Raw genomic sequence first — 19,222 nt, 5'->3', positions numbered from 1 at the left:
AAAATATAGGGCTCCCAAATAGGCATTAGATCCCAAATACCTGCTGAGAGGTGTTTTAGTTCTTACTGTAGTCACTATCCTAGTGGTGTATTTCTGAATGTTACCAGCTACAATTTCCACATTCTTTTCCGTGATAAAGCCTGTAAAAATAAACAAAACTGCTTCTTGGCTACTGCTAAAAGGTTTTTTTCTGTGTAATTACCATATGTGGCAGGTATCCCTTATGATTTAGCTCAAGGTGCCTGCAGTGCTTAGTGTTTGCTTCTGAAAGCTGTGTGCACTATGAAAATGTAAGTTAATTCAAAATTAATTACTTACCATATAAATTGATTGAAGCTTGATGTAATTCTCTGGGATCACACATTACATTTTGGCAAAAACCAAAGGAAAGGGCAAATGAAACATACAGCAAACTTGATCTGCTTCCAAATACATCTGTCTTTAGCAATGTTTAAAGTACAAGTTCTGTACGTGTGCAAATTCCTTTGGTAATTGATTATTTTGTTCACAGAGAATGTCTCTTTCTGTCAGCTTTTGCATGAAAGAGTGATAATATCCAGCGATCAGTATTAAAGCATCAGCTGGTTGACCAGCACCACAGTTCTCTAGCATGTTTGTATATGGTAGCAAAAGGAGAGGGGTTCCTCCAGGTGCTCTCTCCAACTGATGCTGCCTGTTGTCTGATTGACCCATAACTTTTTCCTCCCCTTTGATTCTGTGCAAATTACCTAAAGTCTTATTTTCATGAATAATACTTCTGAAGGAATTATTTCTCTTGTTTGAAAGTAGGTTAATTTGTTTAGAGTCTTATTTACGATTGCGAATCGTAAACACAGTTTAAAGTGGATGGTCCAGGAGCTAAGAAATAACTGGATATTGATATCTGGACTGTGATGTTCATTTTTCTTGACTGTGGAAACATAAACTCTAGTGCAGTTTTTGCAGTGAGGCTGTCCCCGTTTTTTTTTTTTTGTTTGTTTGTTGTGTGTGTGTGTGTCATGCCAGGTAGATCTTGCTTTACTAGACATGACAAATTTCACCTGCTAGTTTTTAAACTTTGGTTCTGTCAAGCAGCTTGAGCTCTGCTCAAAAGCACAGAAGGAAGCAGGTTATAATATCCAGGAATTATGTAAAGAACTTCTTGAATGCCTCCGTCATTCTTCTGACTTTGTTGAACTTCAAAGGTAGTTTCTTATGTGAAACACTTGGCTTGATACCAGCCATAACAAATACAGAATTGTGTTAGTATGTTCACATCAAACTTTTGCCAAGATCTGTCAAAACACCAGGTTGGCCTTCTGTATAGGCTTCATAATCGCTTTCAGGCACTTTCCTGGGTGTTTTCAGATCAGCATTAGCACGTGTTACAAAAAGTACAATCCAGAACGTGCTTCACGTCCTGTTACTCAGCATGAAGGGCACACATGCTGCTGTCTGAGCATTGTGGATATGGCAATACAGATAGTTAAATGTAGGCTGTCCTGGTGTCCTGGTGAGTATTTTGTTAGTGTTGGCCATGAGGTCTATATCAGGTAGTATAAGAGAAGGAGAGAGAGATGGTAATTACTGAGTGAGATGAACATTGAGCTTGTATATTTCTCAGAATTTAGTAGGAGAATAGAAAAAGTAATTTTCTGTAGCCAACAGTGAAGTATCTGTATTTCTGTGACCAGTGGAGAAGCAGAAAGCAACCGTATATGGTCTGAAATTCTCTGAAGAATGTGCAATAAATAGCTGAGAAGAACACTCTACAGGGTCTCATGAGCACGGCACTTCAAGAGGAAAAGAGATCTATTTCCAGCTTAAGGAACAGTTAGCACTACAGGGCTTGTTTATTTAGCGTGGAGAAAAGACTAAGAGAAGTTCTTAAAATAATAAATTCTCTCTGTGTAGAATGGTGTAACAGTAAAATTGTGGTCATGAGCTAGGGACATTAGATTGAGAAATGGTACTTGTTCTGGTGTGGTTTGGTGGCTTTTTTGCTTTACTATTGAATGCTCTTGTGTGTGCTGACTCAGTTGCACGAGGCACTTGGAGGCCCAGCAGAAGCATGTGCCAGCACCCAGCTTGGCTTGTGGAGCTAGAAAGGGGTGGACGCCATATCATAGACACTTTATGAAAGCTATTTGAAACCATCTACCTCATGAAAGGTCAGTGGGCATGGGAAGCAACACCACAGTGCAGGGGACTGAGGCATGGTGCTGGCTCTGTTGAGCAGTTCCTCAGAACTCAGCTGCGGAACTGCAGATTGCCAATCTGCTCCCTTTTCATGGCCATGAAAATCTGAGGCTTTGGAGGATGAGCAAAGAGAAGGGAGATGAAGCCCTTTTTGCTTGCTTGTCTTGTGTGCTGTGTGTGGTCATCATGAACAGGCCATCATCCATCCTTGGCTGTGTCTCTCTGAGGACAATTCAGATTTCTCTTCCTGTTGCTTTCTAGAAATAATATCCAAGAAGATAATAACTGATGATGGGAAATTGCCATTTTCCTGGGCTTAAACCAGTCCTGCTGAATTCCTGTTGCATTAGTTGCAATTGCTAAAAGAATATACCCCATTGCAGCTGTTGTAGTTGTGAGTGGGTGCTTTCAAAATTTTCCCTGTGTATTTCTTTTCCTTTTTTAATTATTTAGACAAAAATAGTCAGTGTTGTTTCAGTAAGAATGTCTCTGTCAGTAACTTTAAATTTATTTTTCAAATCTAGATCATCGACAAGGAGATTAACCCCTTTGTGGACAAATGGGAAGAAGAAGGACAGTTCCCAGCACATAAAGTGTTTAAAACCCTGGGCCAAGCTGGATTCCTTGGTGTGGATAAGCCAACAGGTAGGAGAGTGTGCAGCTCCTGATTATTGATGGAGACAGTGAACCATACCATTTCATATAGCATTTGCCCCAGATCAAAACCTGCTTCTGAATTCAGTGTGAAGATAACTTTTATTCCTGAGTCATAGGCATGCTGCCTACCAGCTGTGCAGGTATAGAAGATGATGGTGTTTCTAAGTGATCAAGTTGATATTCTCCTAAATATAAATGTAAAAAAAATTAGTGATTGTCATTTTAAAGCCAGTGAAATAAATGTCACTTCAATTCTCAATGTACAGGCCATCTAGTGACTTTTCTTTCTTCTGGATCTGGTCACCATTAAGGAAATCACAGTTTGAATGCATTGAAAGCACTGTAAGATTTGGCCTGTTATAGGTATTTAACCTGTACCTCTGCAGCACTGTAATGCACTGTGTCTCATCATTTGGAGGGGATGCCTGTGTGGGCTTTGGGCCACTGTATTCTAGACTGTCCTTGAACTATTCTGACACTATTCGAGCCAGAAACATGTGCAGAACAAATCATCAACAAAACAATCAGGTTCATGTTTGTTTTCGTGTATTTGTGAGAAAACATCTAGAAGCCCAGAGGTGTAGGAGGTATTTCAACTCTTCAGCTAAAATGCGTGTTCCAAGTATTTTTCATTTGCATTCAATGTAATAGATACTTCTTTTTAAATACTACTGTTACGTATTCCTGTCAGAATTCTGTTTTTTTTTTCTCCCATTTTCTTATTCATGGTTTAAAAGTATAAAACAAAAGCAAGTTTGCATAGGCAAACATTGAGCAATCTTATCAAATTCAAAGCAACCTGAAGTGACGTTTGAACAGTTAACTGCAAATAATCATCTATATAGAACAGCTCACACAACCTTAGCTATGCCACACCACATCTTTATGTTGCTAAGGGACAGGGTTTGAACTGTATCTTTTTACCAGTTATTTTCAGAGGAAAGTTTTCTTCTTGAAATGAACTTTCATATTTTTCTACGTTCCCACTTGGAAGATTTTCCTTCAGCTAGGGCTTGCAGAACTGGTTAGCTGTCGTTTTCTGACAAATCCAATTAGATCTGAGCTGGTATTTCTTTACAGAACTGCTGACGGATTGAGATTACACTTAAGATTTGCTTAAAGGACAAAAAGGATTATTGGAGGAATGAGGAAAAAAAACAGCACCTCCACTTTCTGCCATAACTGTTTGATAGGCAGATCTGAAGTATGTCATGGCGTAGTCTACTTCAGATGGCTAACGCTCGTGTTAATTGTAGTAATGGTGCCTTTCACTGCTTCCATATTATAGCTCTGACTTTGTTGTATACATTTTAGGATGTGCAGAGGCCTGCACTGGGGTAAGGAACCTCAGTGCCAAGCATGCCATGCATGAATATTGTGGAGCTGGGAACTTTGTATAATACTCACAAAGTAGTTAGAAAAAGAGATGAATGAAATATAGAGAAGAATGGGCTTGGAGAGGCAAAGATGGGTGCAGAAAGCTGCATGCACTGACTGCACTTGCTGTACTTGTAGTTAAGAGTATTTTATCCTTGGCTTTGACACTTACATCTATCTAGCTGTTAGTCTAATTTGTTGGAGCTCTGCACTCTGCAGTTGCATTTTACAAAAGCTTTAAAGAACTGGAAAAATTCCTCAGTGCTACTTTGTCACTCTCATCTGATTTTCTGGAGCAAGATGTTAGCTACAGAAAAAGTAACAGCTCCTGCAAGATTTCTTTACCATTGTAATGATACAATAACATCAGGCAAATTCTGAAATTATGGAATGGGATGATCAGTGAAACAGTCCGATGGGTAACATCATGCTCTCAACAGAACTTATTTTGGGCAATTAAAATTTTTTTTATCTCTTTTTTTTTTTTTTTTTTTTTGTTTAGAGTACTTATGCTTGCTGTGTAACCAGTGTGTACTGGTAGCAGTAATTAAAATTAAAAAAAAAAAAAAAAAAAAAGATGAGAGCTGTACCTTTTAGACTCTGCCCAGCCACTTCTATTATTTAACTGCTGTGTACCAAGGAAGAGGTACTTGAAGATCTGAAGAGAAATGAGGAAGTCAAGAGCAGCCAGAAGTTTGGGGGGTGTTGGGAGAGGTCTGGAGAGGAGAGGTTGATTAGTTTGATTGGTTGGAGAGCATTTGAGACGTGGAGCCGTGTGAGTAGGAATCTGCCCTACTTTCCTTTTCCAGAACAGACCAAAATTACAATTTTCCTTTTATTCCTCCAAACCTGAATCATAAAGCATTTGTAAAGAACACCAATTTTTTTTTTTTTTTTTTCTCAAAAGAATTGATTCTAGCAGCTGCAGTTTTGAAATAAAAGTTTTTCTGATTTTATTTTCCAAGGTCATTCTGTTGAGTATTTTTTTTTTCCCCTCAGTAGAATTAATTTTGAAGCTTTCTGATTGGGCAAAAGCAATTCACAAACTTGTTTTAAACTTGTTTTGCTTTGATAGAAGGAAACATCTGCTGGACTTCCCGTTTGCTGAAACTGGACTTCTTCCTGTGTAAACACTGTTCCATTTGTGAACAATGAGCTGCTAGATGGGAGACAGGCCTTTCCCTTTTTTTTTTTAAGGGAACATGCCCTAAATGTGTCACTTATCACTGGAAACTTTCTCTGTATGAAGAACTGATTTGGGGCACTGTTTGCATTGCAAAGGTTCCACCAATTCTCACCATCTGCAGTTGTGGGCTACAAACTTGTCAATATTTTTTCTGGATGCTTTTTTTGCAGTTGTTTATGCTTGTAGTGATATTTGCTGCAGTACAATAGTTCAAGATGTTAGTTGTAGGGGTTATGTAAACACTGGGCAAGGCCAAGCCATACACATGTATAATTGGAGAATGCTGAGGATGATCAGTGCATTTAACCTACTGTGCTCTCTGGTCAGTCCTCTGCCAGGGAATGATGTTTTTCTTTAAATCATTTTTCTGCTCTGCTATTCCTTGAGGGTGGGGAGAAGGGGAGGGAGTGTGTGTTGTTCTCTTTTATTAGGAAATTCTTTCTATTGGTAAAATAAATGGTGAAAAAGTAAATGTTAATTGTGAATAAAAGGTATCATTTTGCTATGTGCAATATGTGTTTTACAGAATCACTCCATTCAGCCTGAAGTATTTAGTTTGAGGGGAAAAAAGATAGCATCTCCAAATACTTATTACACTTCATTTATGTTTACTGTGTGTTTCTCCTCAAATTATAAAGTTTCTGGGCTTTTGAGGTATTGACAGTCCCAAAACTAAAGACATAAAATATTAGGGTAGACAGCAAAAATATTTTAAACAGCCTTGATAATTGGCCATTGGAGATTCCATAAGGGAAGTGGGCAAGACATATTTTTTTTGGAGCATTTTATGTGCAGATTAGATGAGATATTGGAGTAAAAGCTGAAAACATCCATGTGGTCTTTTATGATCTTATGGTTTGTAAATCAAAGCCTTGGCTGTTAGTAAATTTTAGGATGTGTTGCCAAAGACACAGGCCCCAAATATGCTGTTAGATGCCTGTAAAGCTCTGCATGCCAATGCAGATGACTGAAGCTTGTTTTTATCTGATGATGAAGTACAGGAATCCTACTGTAAAGGCTCAGGGAAAGCAAAGGGGAGGAAAAAAGGCTTGCAGGAGGACTGCGTCTTCTGTTGTGTGTCTGCATATAGCAGTGCTGTGAGACATGAGCAATAACATTGCCTGCGCTGGGTATTTCTCTAGCAGTTCTCTAGCAGTTTCACTGGCAGTCCTGTAGGAATTCTGAACAGAATGCATTTACATGCACTAATGATTATGATGGTATGTCCAGACAGTAGCTTTAATTTAATCCTGTCAAACAGTTTGCAGTGCTCTTGCAGAAATACGTTCCTAAACACATGAGGAGAATCAGGAGAGTGTGTTGTAAGGCTTCCCATACATGGGAAAAGATAGATTTACATTATCTCCTTCCCATAGCACTGGGATGTATGCCAGATTTCGGACTGGATAAAGTAATAAGCAGTGTGTTCTTGTCACCTGAAACAGATGAGCATCTGATGCAACAAAACAAGCTTCAAATGATGGATTGCAGTGCAGTTGGAAAAGCCTGCTTTTTGTATGTGCCTGTGTACTGAATGTGAGAATACAAACCTGCACCATCCTTTGAAGTTAGTTCTGTTGTTTTCTTCACAGATTATGTTTTTCTTGTAAGAGGAGACCTTGTGAGCGCTTGGTACTGGGAAGACACTTTTAAAGTGTGCGTGGGGGGCTGTCTCTTTCTTTCCTTTCTGTAATACTAAGCCTTATTGTTTGGAATTAACAAAAGGACATTGGAGAATTCTGCCACTACAAAGGGATTTTTTCTATGGTATGGATGAAGTGGAGTTGTGTGGTTTTCAGTGACTAACTGTAACAAACTTTTTAAGGTGTACCTATGGATTGAAATGAAAAGGGATATAGTTGCCAATAGAGAATTCATTTGCCTCCCAACATTCTGTATGTCAGGAGTGGACCGAATACAGTTCTTTTGAGTTTAAGCATAGCCAGCTGTGCTCCAGATGTTTGGGAGGAGGGCATTGTGCTGTGTATTAAGTTACCAGTGAACAATAAATCAGCAGTTAGGAGGTGCACTTGTTTTACAATCAAGAGATAGCCTTGAAATAGCCTTTGAAGAACAATAAGCCCCAACTAGTCATTGCTTTATTTGAAGTGAATTGCTGACAAAATTCGTGATGGATGGCAGTGGTGTGGACATCTCAGTCAAACAAATTAAGAAATTTTAGGTGATTGTCTGACCTTCTTAATGCCAAGGAAAAGATTATTATGTGTATATATGGAAGTTCCGTGTGGGTGATTCTTTTCTCTCTTGTGAAATGGGGAAGTGCAGAATGAAATTTCTGCTCCTGGTCAGACAAGGAAATGGATGCTTGAGGTTTGGGGTTTGGTTTTTTTTTTTTTGTTTTTTTTTTTGATGCTCCACATGATTGGGAAGCATGGGTGCTTCATTCTTTATGTCTGGTTAGGAACTGCAGTGGAACCTTGGGAATAGCTTGTTTGGCTATCAAGCAGCAGAGAACAGACTTGCTGAAGGACAGTGAGTCTTTGAGGAAGAGATAATCTTCCTTTAAAGTTGTTGTTGATAGAGGGATCAGATTAGTTCCTGGGATTCCGCTTTTGTATTTGAGATGAAGCAAATCCTCACACCTGGGGCTTGTAATGGAGGACCAGACAGTAATTTGTCCATTTCAGGTATGCATATACCAGTACTTCTGGGGCAGACTAGGAATTTATGAAAGCTAATACCTGTACTCCATACTGGGGGATACTGGGGGGAAAAATAAATAATAAAAAAACCCAACAACTTAATTCCTGAAAGAAGTTAGAGGTGTCTGCAATTAAGTACGTGAGCTCTTGGTGCTCCATGACATATCTGCTATGCCAAATTCTCTTCTGCATCTCTCAAGCTTCACACAGCTGACAGACCCAAGTGGTGTCTGGAATCCAGCTCACAGCACTTTGCCTCGCCTGTTTCTGAGGGACAGCTGGCAGCACCTGTGCCCACGGTATGGTCCCCCCCTTCCCAGCCAGGTGTCTGAGGGCAGCTGTGACATTGTTTGAAGGTCACATGAGATGGAGCACCAGGATGAGATCCTTGATTTCCAGAAGCAGAGCTGTGGTCTTATCTACTGCCTAACTGGTTCTGCCTTTTTTTCTGTGCTGATGCTTCAAGCTTCTGAAGAGAGGAATCCTCTCTACCCAGAGTTCTGTCTGTTCCCTGGTGCTAAAACTGCAGCAATCATGTTTTTTGTATTCAGTGAAGAGGACCTGCATGCTGCTCTGAGGTCTAGATACTGAGCCATTAGCCCAATATAACCTGTGGGACAGAACCAATTGGACTAATTGGCACTGAACTGAATAAAAAAACTGGGTGGTATTTCTCACTGTAACATCATGAAAAAAAACAGTGGAATCAGGATTCCTGGTAGTATCTTGTGACCATTTATTTAGAGATGGACCTGTTTCAAAAGCTGTAGTTGAACAATTCTATTAAATTTTGTAGCTTTTAGTATTTCATCGGTATGTGAGGTGCTCATTTTTTCATTTTCTCCCTGTTCCCTTACTTTTAAAGATCAATCTATGTACCTATGGTTAGAATTTCTTTCAGTTTCATAGAGAAATGCTGAGTTTGTTTTTGAAGAGGTAGATCTGCTAAAATCTGATGTACTTAATTTTATGACTGCAAATAGAAAAAGAATGTGCATCAGGGAGAGGAGCTGAATAAATTAAAGAAATAAGAAATATTACAACACCTTCAATATAGGGATCAAGACAGTATCGACTAAGATATTCTTTTTGGAAGATTCAGTTAAAATAATTGAATTTATCTGTGTGCTTCTCTGGATCAAATGGCAAGGCTGTCACTTGGCAAAGCTTGGGCCAATGAATGTTTTGTATTGAAAACCCTTAGTATTAGAAGCCTCTTTAGTTTACAGTTAACTGTTAACAGAAACTGTCACAGTTTCGTAAGTGTGACTCTAGATTCTTGACACCTGTCATATACCTAGATGGCATAATGAGAATGCTTTCTGAACAGTATAAATGCACACTTAATGCATTTAGACGTGTCATTACACTGAGTGTGGGAAAATAAACTTTGTGCAGTATAGCTTTCATTTGCATTTGCGTTATGCTGGGACTGAAGGTTGATTCCATTCCTGGGACCAGAATAGAGAAAAATATTGTGAAACAGTCATTCTGAGGTTGACACAGAAATTGTTGAGGAGCTATTAACTTGTCAACATTTGCAGATCCTATAGGTCAATAACAAGATCACACATTTTGAATGACAGCTGGCCTGAGGAGAGTGTGTTGTTCCTAGGTTAGTGCTTCTATGCCCAATACTTGAGCAATACAAGAAGCTGGTGTCCTGCATAAACCAGAACACGTGTAGCTGTATAAGAGGAAATGAGAGAGGGAAAAAAAAGGAAAAAAAAAAAATCAGTTTATGTTGATCTAGTCTATAATGATCTAATTTTTCTAATTGCTACTGATCCAATTAATGCAAAATCATTATTACATCATTATTAGGTATCATTAATAATCTAATCCATGCTGATATTGCATAAGCCCTTAATCATCCCACTGCTGGTAAGGGAGATCAGAGTTCCCCATACCAGTGAAGTGTCTTTAAATAGAAGTGAAAAATGGATCTTGGCAGTATCTTTCTCCTCTTCTGACAGGTAGCTAACACTGCAGCCACCTTTGTGAATTTCGTCCTTATCCTTGCCAGACAGTGCTAGAACTTCTCCTGCTGTAAACTGGGCTTGTGGAGAAAGTGGTAATCGCTTCTGGAATTATCCCAGAGAGAAGGACAGTCTGAGGCACTGGCCCAGTCTTTATGGTTTTATGTGTGTCTGACAACCTGATATGAAGTGTTGCGTGCATACTTCTGTACTCATTTGCTACATGGTAAAGAAAAAAAAAGAAGAAAAAATAATGCTGATACGAAGAGTGAAGCTCCTTTGTGCTTAATATGTAGATTTATACACTTGCAGCTTTCTAATTTGATGGAGTGCAACAAGTGAATTTTGAATTAATGATGCAGAGAACTGAGATGGCAGTATTTTTAATCATGCTGTGTTGTGTGACATAGATATCACCATTTTACAATAAACCTGGAAGCGAACACATCTTCTGTGATGTTATGTGACGTGGGTCTTATGCTTGTTCTGCTTTTAGGTCTATTGTGATTTCATTGCTTACCTTCACGTAGTACTGATAGGCACACCAGAGACTGTGTGATACCCTCTAGCAAATGAAGTAAGAAATGAAGAAAAAAAAAAAAAAAAAAAAAAAAAAAGTTTTCTTCTTCTGAAATGTTTCTAAAAGCTATTAAAAGGTGTGAGGCATATTGTAACATGCGCTCTGATGAAGTGGTGCAACCATATTGAAAATCTTCTACAGGTTTAGACTAAATACTGCACTGATTTGTAGATATGTGGTCAGTCCAAAGAACTGATCCATTCTCCTTCAGAGTCTTTGTTAATTAATCAAATTTTAAAATCACATGATTTATTTATTTATTTATTTTTAAGTCGGGGTACACTGGAGATAGTAATGAATGATTCTTTAAAACTTCAAAAGTAGCTCTTTTGAGCAGTCTAACCACTGCAAGACAATGGTTTGGTTCATTTCTGGGGAGGCAAGCAGGGATTTTGTGCCATTACAACTTGTGTAGCATTATCAGCTGTGTGTCTTGCAGTTCTGAGGGTTCTGTGAATTCCTCATTGGGGTGGGTAAGCAACAAGAGTCTCAGGCATGTGCAAATGCTCTGTCCAGCTGTAATACGTATCCAATGTGGAGCAGTAATATTCTGTACTGAATAGTACTTTGTAGTGATAAGCATGACTATGTATATATGTTATACATTTATATGACATACTGCAGTAAAGTTATGTTTCATTTTATACATTGATTTTTATAGGTAGAGAAGGATTTTTAAATTATTTTTGTTGTTTTAAACTCTGTAAAACTTGAGAGAATGAAATATCCATTTAGTCAGCTTGGCCAGTTGTTTGGTTTTAAATTATTTCAAAGTCCTGTCTCCATTTGCTATGTAAGGTTCATATTTCAAATCTTACTGTTGAAAATAACAGCACTGTAACATAACTGTAGCTCAATGCTAAGATACCATAATTTGTAGCAGTAGGAAGGCAGTAAGAAATCTTTGTGAAGATTTTTGTTTCTATCACATAACCAAAACTGCTGTGGGCACTCCTGATGGGAAATGCATCTGAATACACTGAAACCTGCAGCTGGCTTTGGGGTCACTTGGAGATTAGAGCTGCCCCCACATGGTTACCTTGTGGTCAGCTTCCAATGCAGCTGCAAACTGAGCCAAGTGAGCACCATGCCCCAGGTGCATTGTCCTCACCTCAATGGCTGGCAGTCACAGCCTACTTGTCCTGCTCCTTTTTTTGGGCACTTTGGTCTCTTAGCTAATCAGACTGGAGTAGTAACCAGTACTGGCTGATTTTTCTTGTTATTTCCTAGGTTCAGTTTTTTTCATCATCTTTTCTCCAGAGAAATAGTGCCACGTTATGCCTCCACTGAATGGAGTGAGCTGTGGATGAGTGTTTAGAAGCATGCCTTTGTGATTGCTGTCCGTACTGCCTGCCTATAGCATCTGAGAACAGTGCATACGCACAGCAGAGGAGCACTGTGTCCTCTTCTCCTGTGCTGCCCTTACAAGAAATGACATCCCATCGTCCAGCGCCGTGCTGAAATTTGTTATGAGCACCAGAATTCAGCTCAGTAACATTTCCCAGGGACTGAGGGGCCAGCCTCTCTCTAGGCTGGCTGTGTCCCAGGCTGAGCTGTGACCTGCTGTATTCCACATGAGATAGAAGTCATATGTCTGGCTGACCTGCTTTTTCTTCCAGCCCGTGATCAGGGACCTTGCCTGACATAAATTTATTTAATCTGTCGTCTTCTGTTCACTGCTAAATGAGTAATCATTATTCTAGTTTATTTTCACATGAAAGAAAGGATTATTCATGTTTCAGAGTATTTTACAATTATGTTTGTCACCCATTTCCTAGAAACTTAAAATGGTCTGCCAAATAGATGGCTTGAACTGAATAAACACTTAAACTTTAAGGAGACATGATTTGAGTGTACTTTGCTAAAACAATTAGATCTAGAATACACAGGTATACAATCTTTTTAAGTCTGTCATGAGAGAAATGTATGGACTCTCACATAGGCAACGCTGTCTGGGCAGCTGTCTTACGGGGTTGGCTAGAAAACCTGGTGCTCCTCGGCCTGCCAGGTACCCCTTAAACTTTTGATCATGCAACATAAGATAACCTTTAGCTCTTCTAAGTGTGTGCTTACATACATTGTTCACTCTTATTGCTTTGGTTCCTCAGGTCTTGGCTGCAAACTACTTGATGTGAGGAACTCACACTTTAGCTGTTTTTTTTCCTAATATAATCTATAACATCCAAGGAAAACAAAAACAAATGTTTCCTGCAAGCTGCAAACCCATATAAAGAGGATAGTGATAAGATATGAGAGACTGATAGCTATTCTTCTCTGAATTTTGCGTAATAGCAAGAGGAAATGATTTGATTTGTTGTTGATTCTTTTTTCTTTTTGGATGCACATGACATAAAAAATGAATATAAGGAAATGTGCCATTTTGAAGCTTTTTTGTTGTTTTAAGTCCTACTTAGATAAGACGTTTACTTAAAACAGAAGCTTAATGTAGTATGTTGCATTGCCTCCTACAGTAGTAGCATTGATAGGTGATGTTTATCTGGTTTCATGCTTGCTTTAAAAGAACAATCTTTAAAGGGAACTGCACACAGTTTATTTTCAGGGCAAAATGGATCAAGTGTCTCAGCAACCTGCACGGGGGCTGGTGTACAATGGAATATGAAAACCAAAGATGGAAAAATAACATAACCTCAAGGCTATGCTAAAGAATGTAAGTCTTTAGGGGTGAAAGGAGCACGGAGCAGGACTTCTGGGTTAGGTGTACTGGGGCAGGACACTTTATTGCAGTCTTGCTCCTGCCTTGTGGTGTTTCAGGTGTTTCGCAGCTGACTTTGTTGGTTGAGACCTTGGGAAGATACACATCCGAAATTCATTGGGACAGAAGTTGGGAGTAGGCGTGGGATAATGGGTGTTAGAAGGAAACAAAAGGCAGGCGCCACGAGAGTGTGTGAAGATTTGTTTAACGCTTTTTTTTTTTTTTTTTTTTTTTTTTTTCCGGAGGCATTTGGTTTTGTGTTGCCATTAGAAAACCGCAGTCATCTGAAGGCTTCAACTTCATACTGTTTGAAGAGCAGAAAACAACAGCAGCAAAACTGTTTATTGATTTAAAAAAAAAACAACCAGAAAAAGAAATTAAAACCTCTAAAAACATATATAATTATCCATCTATCCATTCAAGAAATTAAGTTTATACCATTTTCTGTTTTACAGATTTGTTTTTGAAATTGGACTTTATGTCATTTTTTTATTTTTTATTTTAAAGAAGTACAGTTCCTCTCAGCTGCTAATGCATCCAGAGAAGTGAATGAAGCCAGGGGTTCCTAACCCTGGCTAAAGTGCTGGGTTAGCTCTGTAACAGCAGCTAGAAATGGAACAAACTAATACTTTGAGGAAAACTGGTACAAAGCCTCTTTCAGCTGTCTGTCTAGCTTCTTCATGGTGAAATGGCTCTGCTCTGCTATCTGCTGGCTGTATGTCAATATCCATTTCAGTGACAGAAATTTTTTTGGTGATGAGAGACATGTTTTGGTAAGAGTTTTTTTTGACATGGGACCTTTAGCATGGTATGTACACATTCTGTTGGCCTGTGAAGCTAGCAGAAAATGTGCACTCCCTTAAAACCTCCTGCGTTTACAAATTCACTTCATTTGCTGAGCAGGGAAGCAAAGGGCAGAATTAATGGAAAATTTCCTTGAGTGAGTATCACAGGGGCAGCTACTTGAGTTTTTTATAGCATCATTAAATGGTTTAAAAATCTGTGAAGGTGACTTTAGTCAGCGTTTCTTTGGCTCCCTGTTCTATACGTCAGAGGAAATGATTGAGATTGTGACGCTACTCTCCCTTTATTATTCAATAGTGGGGTCTCTTGGTGGAGTGAAAGTTCAGTGAGTAATAGGGCAACAAAAAGAATTCTTTATTTTTTCTTTTTACGTTATGCATAACCCATGAAACTCGTGCCAAAAAATCCTAGGAAGCAAAGTTTAATAGGAATCCAGAAGCTGTTATATACATTTATAGATGGCTGGACCATTCACATCTACTTTAGGGTGAGCAATTGTATTTCAAATCACTCAAGATCTCTACCAGCAGTCAGCTGCAAAATACCTGAAACACCACAGGGCAGGAGCAAGACTGTAATAAACTGTCCTGCCCTGCACATGTAACCCAGAAATCCTGCTCTGTGCTCCCCAACACAGGAGATGAAACACATTATTTTTGCACTTTTCTCCTCCTTCGCATATTGGAATTACTATGATTATGATTCTACAGTCATTGCTACCCATATTTGTTTTTTAAATCCTAACAGATGTTTTCAGCCACCTCTGTCTGTGATTTCCTACTGAATGTCTTGTCTCTTTTTTGCTGCTTTTCTTTCTTAAGGGAACTCAGGTTGATTCATGTGTGACCTCTCCAACAACTGCAGTTTGCCACTTTCAACTTCCTTTGAGAGGAGTGTAATGTGTGTATATATTTATATACGATGAAAAACTGATGAAGTTCTGGGCATAAAAATGTTCTTTTAATATCAGGTACTGTTACTATTACTGGAAACCTTAAGGTCCTGAAAGCTGAGGAAATTGAAGTTTGTTTTTATGTCATCTACTTGTTACGAATTTCTGCAAAGCCCAGTGCCATTTCAGAAAAGTTCAGACAGATGGACTTTGCTTCATTGGGAAAGCTTATTAAGAATGAAATTGCATATTTTTTTCCTTAAGCTAGTTACTCACTGTGCTTCTTTTACCTTTTTTCTTTTTTTTCTTTTGTTTGTTCTTGCTCTGTAACCTTTTCAGGAGTTTTACTCTGGAAGATAAATACAGTATCTCACTTCAGCGTTCTAATAGGGATTTGCTTTCTCTAGTCTCTTGTAGCTGAGCAGTTCAGGCTAAGCCCAGCTGCCATGGAAACCCTTGTTTACAACAGATTTTTGGAGTTGTTTTGCTTGTTTGTTTGTTTTAGGTAGAATACTGAACTTCTGCCCCTTTTCTTTTAAAGGAATGCAGCTGAACAAGCAGCTCAGTTTGCTCTTCTGTGGCAAACAGAAAAAAGCCATTAACTCGTGGCAAATCAGGAAATTCTTTCCAATATGTCCAGATGCTTCCTGACACCGCGCTGGTGTCATACTTGGCGCATGATTAAAAACAAATAAAGTCACCCTCTGGCTGCATTTATTTTATGTTAAGCCCAGTCCTCTGGCACCGTGGAGGGGGATAGCCTCACTGCCTGGCCAGTGCTGCTGTGCTTGGGTTGTTTTGAAGAACACAAAAGAACTGCAGAAAATGTGATCATTTCTAGCAGCTGACAGCTTCCCTTGGTTTTCTTCTCCATGCTGCCTGTATGCTGACCTCCTTGAAACAACACACTCCTCTATTTTGCACGTGCCAAGCTCTGTGTTACTGAAAAGCTGAGTTAAGTGCTGAGGTTGGCAGCGGTGCTGTGTTTGGAGAGGGCAGTAGGTGTTGGCATCTTTGTGTTCTGTGCTGGGTTTAAGTTGAACCCAATACATCCTCTGACCGCTAAAGACTGCATTGCTTGGTTGTGTAAACTGTACGTCTTGGTTTATGCTTGTAAAACCTGTGGGCTCTTGGACCTGTAAAAGAAACCAGGATGTGTGTGTTGCATTTGGGCAGGTTTCTTCTGGCCTCTCCAGTCATCACACTGAGGAGATATTAGGATAAGCCTGATAACACTCCAAAGCAAAAGTGGTTATCTGTGCTCTCTTCTTATCTTCCAAACACAGTTTTGTGAATCCTGTCCTCTGTCTCTGCCCTAGTTGTGGTTGGATTATCATCAAGTCCCATAGTTCCAGGGCAGGATGTGGAGCCAGAAGAATGCAGGATGAAACAAATACCAGGAGGAAAGTGCTTAAAGGAAAAGTCATTTCAAAAGGAAATGTTCTGTTCCATCCAGCAAACTTACTTTGAAACTATACTCCAAATGCTCCTTGCTTTTTTTCTCTGATTTATTCTTTACTGCTGAGGATCCAGTTTCTTCTTTCCTAGAATATTGTCTGAGATGTGTAGGTACTGGTCTTTGAAAACTTTGCAACTGCAAAATGCTTGAAAGGTGTTCTGAGTTCTTCTGGGGGCTTCTTGTGAAACTGAAGAAACACTCCATTTTGGAGGTGCCCACTGGACATGCCCATGCACAATCATGTGCAGAGCTGCCCCAACACATGGGGTCACTGTTCTGTGTAACCCCTGTGCGACACGATTTCAGGGTTGTGTCTGTCTGTGATAAATCATAATTTGGGCCTTTGTATGGTTTGTATGGTGCTGCCCTCTGAATTAGGGAAAGGAGTGAGAAATCTTTCCATTTTCTATTTTGGGAGGGGATTGGGTAGAGTGGAATGACATGCACTAGCCTTTCTCCAAAGGTAATTTTCAAACAGATATCTTTCATGTAATATATATAAATGTACAGAATTCCAGAATCTTCTGGCTCTGATCTTGCTAAAGCTTTAACAGGTTTTAATTGTTAAAGCAAGCAACTTGAAGAAGTCTAAGATTCCAAACTCAAATCAAATGATTGTTAAACTTGTAAATTTTTACCATTGCACTGAGCATCACCTAGGTCCATTCCATGCACTACTTGTGTTTTGACATGGCTGATACTTCTGCATTGACCACTGCCCCTTGCCTGCTACACTATGAGTGTCTACAAGGTGAGATGGAGAAAACCAGAGGTGGAAACTTGCAGTGTCCTGTTCTGTAGGTAAAGCAGTACATGTGGAAGATGGTGGTCTACCTATGGTCATCCCATCTGCTGTCTTTTGAGTGAAAATGCTAATAGTGTTGAATGGGGACAATGAGCTGAGATTTAAAATAATTCTCCTTTCAGTATTTTATGGATTCAGTGGATTGTAATGAGCTGTGCTCTGTAAATGTCTCCACATGCTGAATGATCTCATTTTCCATGTGGGAGTACAGAATAAACTTCAGAACACAAAAGATTACATGAAAAACTGGCATTAATTATACAAAATTACCTTCAAAAGGCAGATTCTTATATAGAACATTCTTTTTGACATTGTGAAGCAGCTTTTAATTTAATAATAAGTTTAATCTGCCAGTTCTCAAAATTAACCACAAATCTTTGCGGTTCAATTTCTGACAAGGAAATATCCTTAAAGTTAGTTATTGAAGCCTACTAATGTTTTTTGAGGGAAAGAAATCAAAATCTGAGATTTGGTGACTAATTATAAAGAAGTGCTTAATAGAAACCAGTTTAGAGTATCTTTAGAGCCACAGAAAAGGGGTGTGGAGAAGAGCTTACATCCAGCATCTGCCCGTACCCTGCCCAGCTTCCCCTCTCCCTCCCTGTCTTTGTCTGTGGTGTTTTTCAGTCAAGTCTTTTTTTGTTGGGAGAGTGGTTAATTTTGGTGAGAGGGGGCATGCTTTCAAAACATATTACAGATGTTCTTACTGCTCAGGCATCAGGCTGTGAAATCACTTGGCAGTGCTATCCTTATTTCATTCATTTCTGGCCCTGGGGAATCTGAAGGATACCACAAATGCATCTTTAATGATCGGATGCAATTGCACTCATAAGTAACAAATCACGAGTGATCCGATCATTTAGGGTGAAAAAAAGCTCAATGATAGGAAGTCGCTCTGAAGTGCAGGACTTGATGAAAACATCCATGTTTGACATGGGTGATAAAAGCCAAATGAAAGTGCTGGGTTGGGCTGGGTGAGACATGTCACAGCTTGCTGCTCGGGGGACGCAGCCTCCAGTGGTTATTGTTAAGCTTGTTTTGAAGAAGATGTGTCAGCATTGTAGGTTGTTCTTGCAGCAGTGCTTTAAACCCTGAGACTGCAGGCTGAGGCTCTCAGATAGCAGCAGAGGGCTTCCCAGCTTCTCACATGAGCCTTCCTATCTGCTTATGGGTAAATATCACCTTTATATACGTAACCTCGGGCAAGATAAACTTCCCTAGGTGCTGGTAACTGTGCTTTTCCCATTGAACATTCTATGTAATACATATACTTACAACTTTTAATATTTTTTGAGAGAGGTGAGGCACGTGTATTTGCAGTTTCAATTTTTTGAAAATTGCCTTTGTAGTTCCATAAAGGAAGTGCTGTGATAAACACTGTGCTTCCTCTCTGGTGTCTTCCTTAGCACATCTTTGCTTGCAGGTTCCTACCAAGCCTTTAGCTACTCCATGCGACCTTAAGCCAAGCAACAAGATCAGTTGGACCCCAAGTGTTTAGATGCTGAAGGTCTGCCCTGTCTCCCAAGACAGTAATGCTGGTGCTGAGCAGAGCAGGAAAGGACAGGATAGGGTGAATCCTGCTCCCAGGGATTTAATGGCAGCATCCTTGTTGACTTTAACAAGCTCTGGACTGACAGGCAGGAAACACGTCTCATATAGCTGCCTTTTGGACAGGATTTCCCTTGGTATGCTGGCAAGAGATACCACAGTGAAATTCTTTTAGATTTGGAATGCAGAATTTAACTATTGCTCATCATTGATGCCATAAATTTTTACAGAAAAGATTTTCACCCCCTTTTCCACTTTCAGTGGCCGTTTTATCCTCTGTGTTTCAGTGATCACTGTCAAGTTACCCATCTGATTCATTTTTCATGAAATATGCTTCTCACTTTATATTTCTGGGCTACTGTAATACTGCATATATTGATT

General features: G+C 39.4%; 1 protein-coding gene across 1 annotated transcript in view; it reads left to right on the top strand.

Moving 5' to 3' along the window:
• Positions 1–19,222, top strand: part of LOC122159336 (probable acyl-CoA dehydrogenase 6) — a 79,517-nt gene that overhangs the window by 10,605 nt on the left and 49,690 nt on the right. Inside the window, exon 2 of the mRNA XM_042816826.1 lies at positions 2,703–2,823. Within this exon, the coding sequence (XP_042672760.1) occupies positions 2,703–2,823 (121 nt within the window). The remainder of the gene's footprint in view (positions 1–2,702; positions 2,824–19,222) is intronic.

Source organism: Centrocercus urophasianus, unplaced genomic scaffold, assembly GCF_019232065.1.
Source record: "Centrocercus urophasianus isolate 14NV4802_14NV808 unplaced genomic scaffold, USGS_Curo_1.0 seq_16, whole genome shotgun sequence".
Lineage (NCBI taxonomy): Eukaryota > Metazoa > Chordata > Aves > Galliformes > Phasianidae > Centrocercus > Centrocercus urophasianus.
The sequence above is the reverse complement of the archived record's forward strand: the minus strand, read 5'-3'. Positions and strand labels throughout refer to the sequence as shown.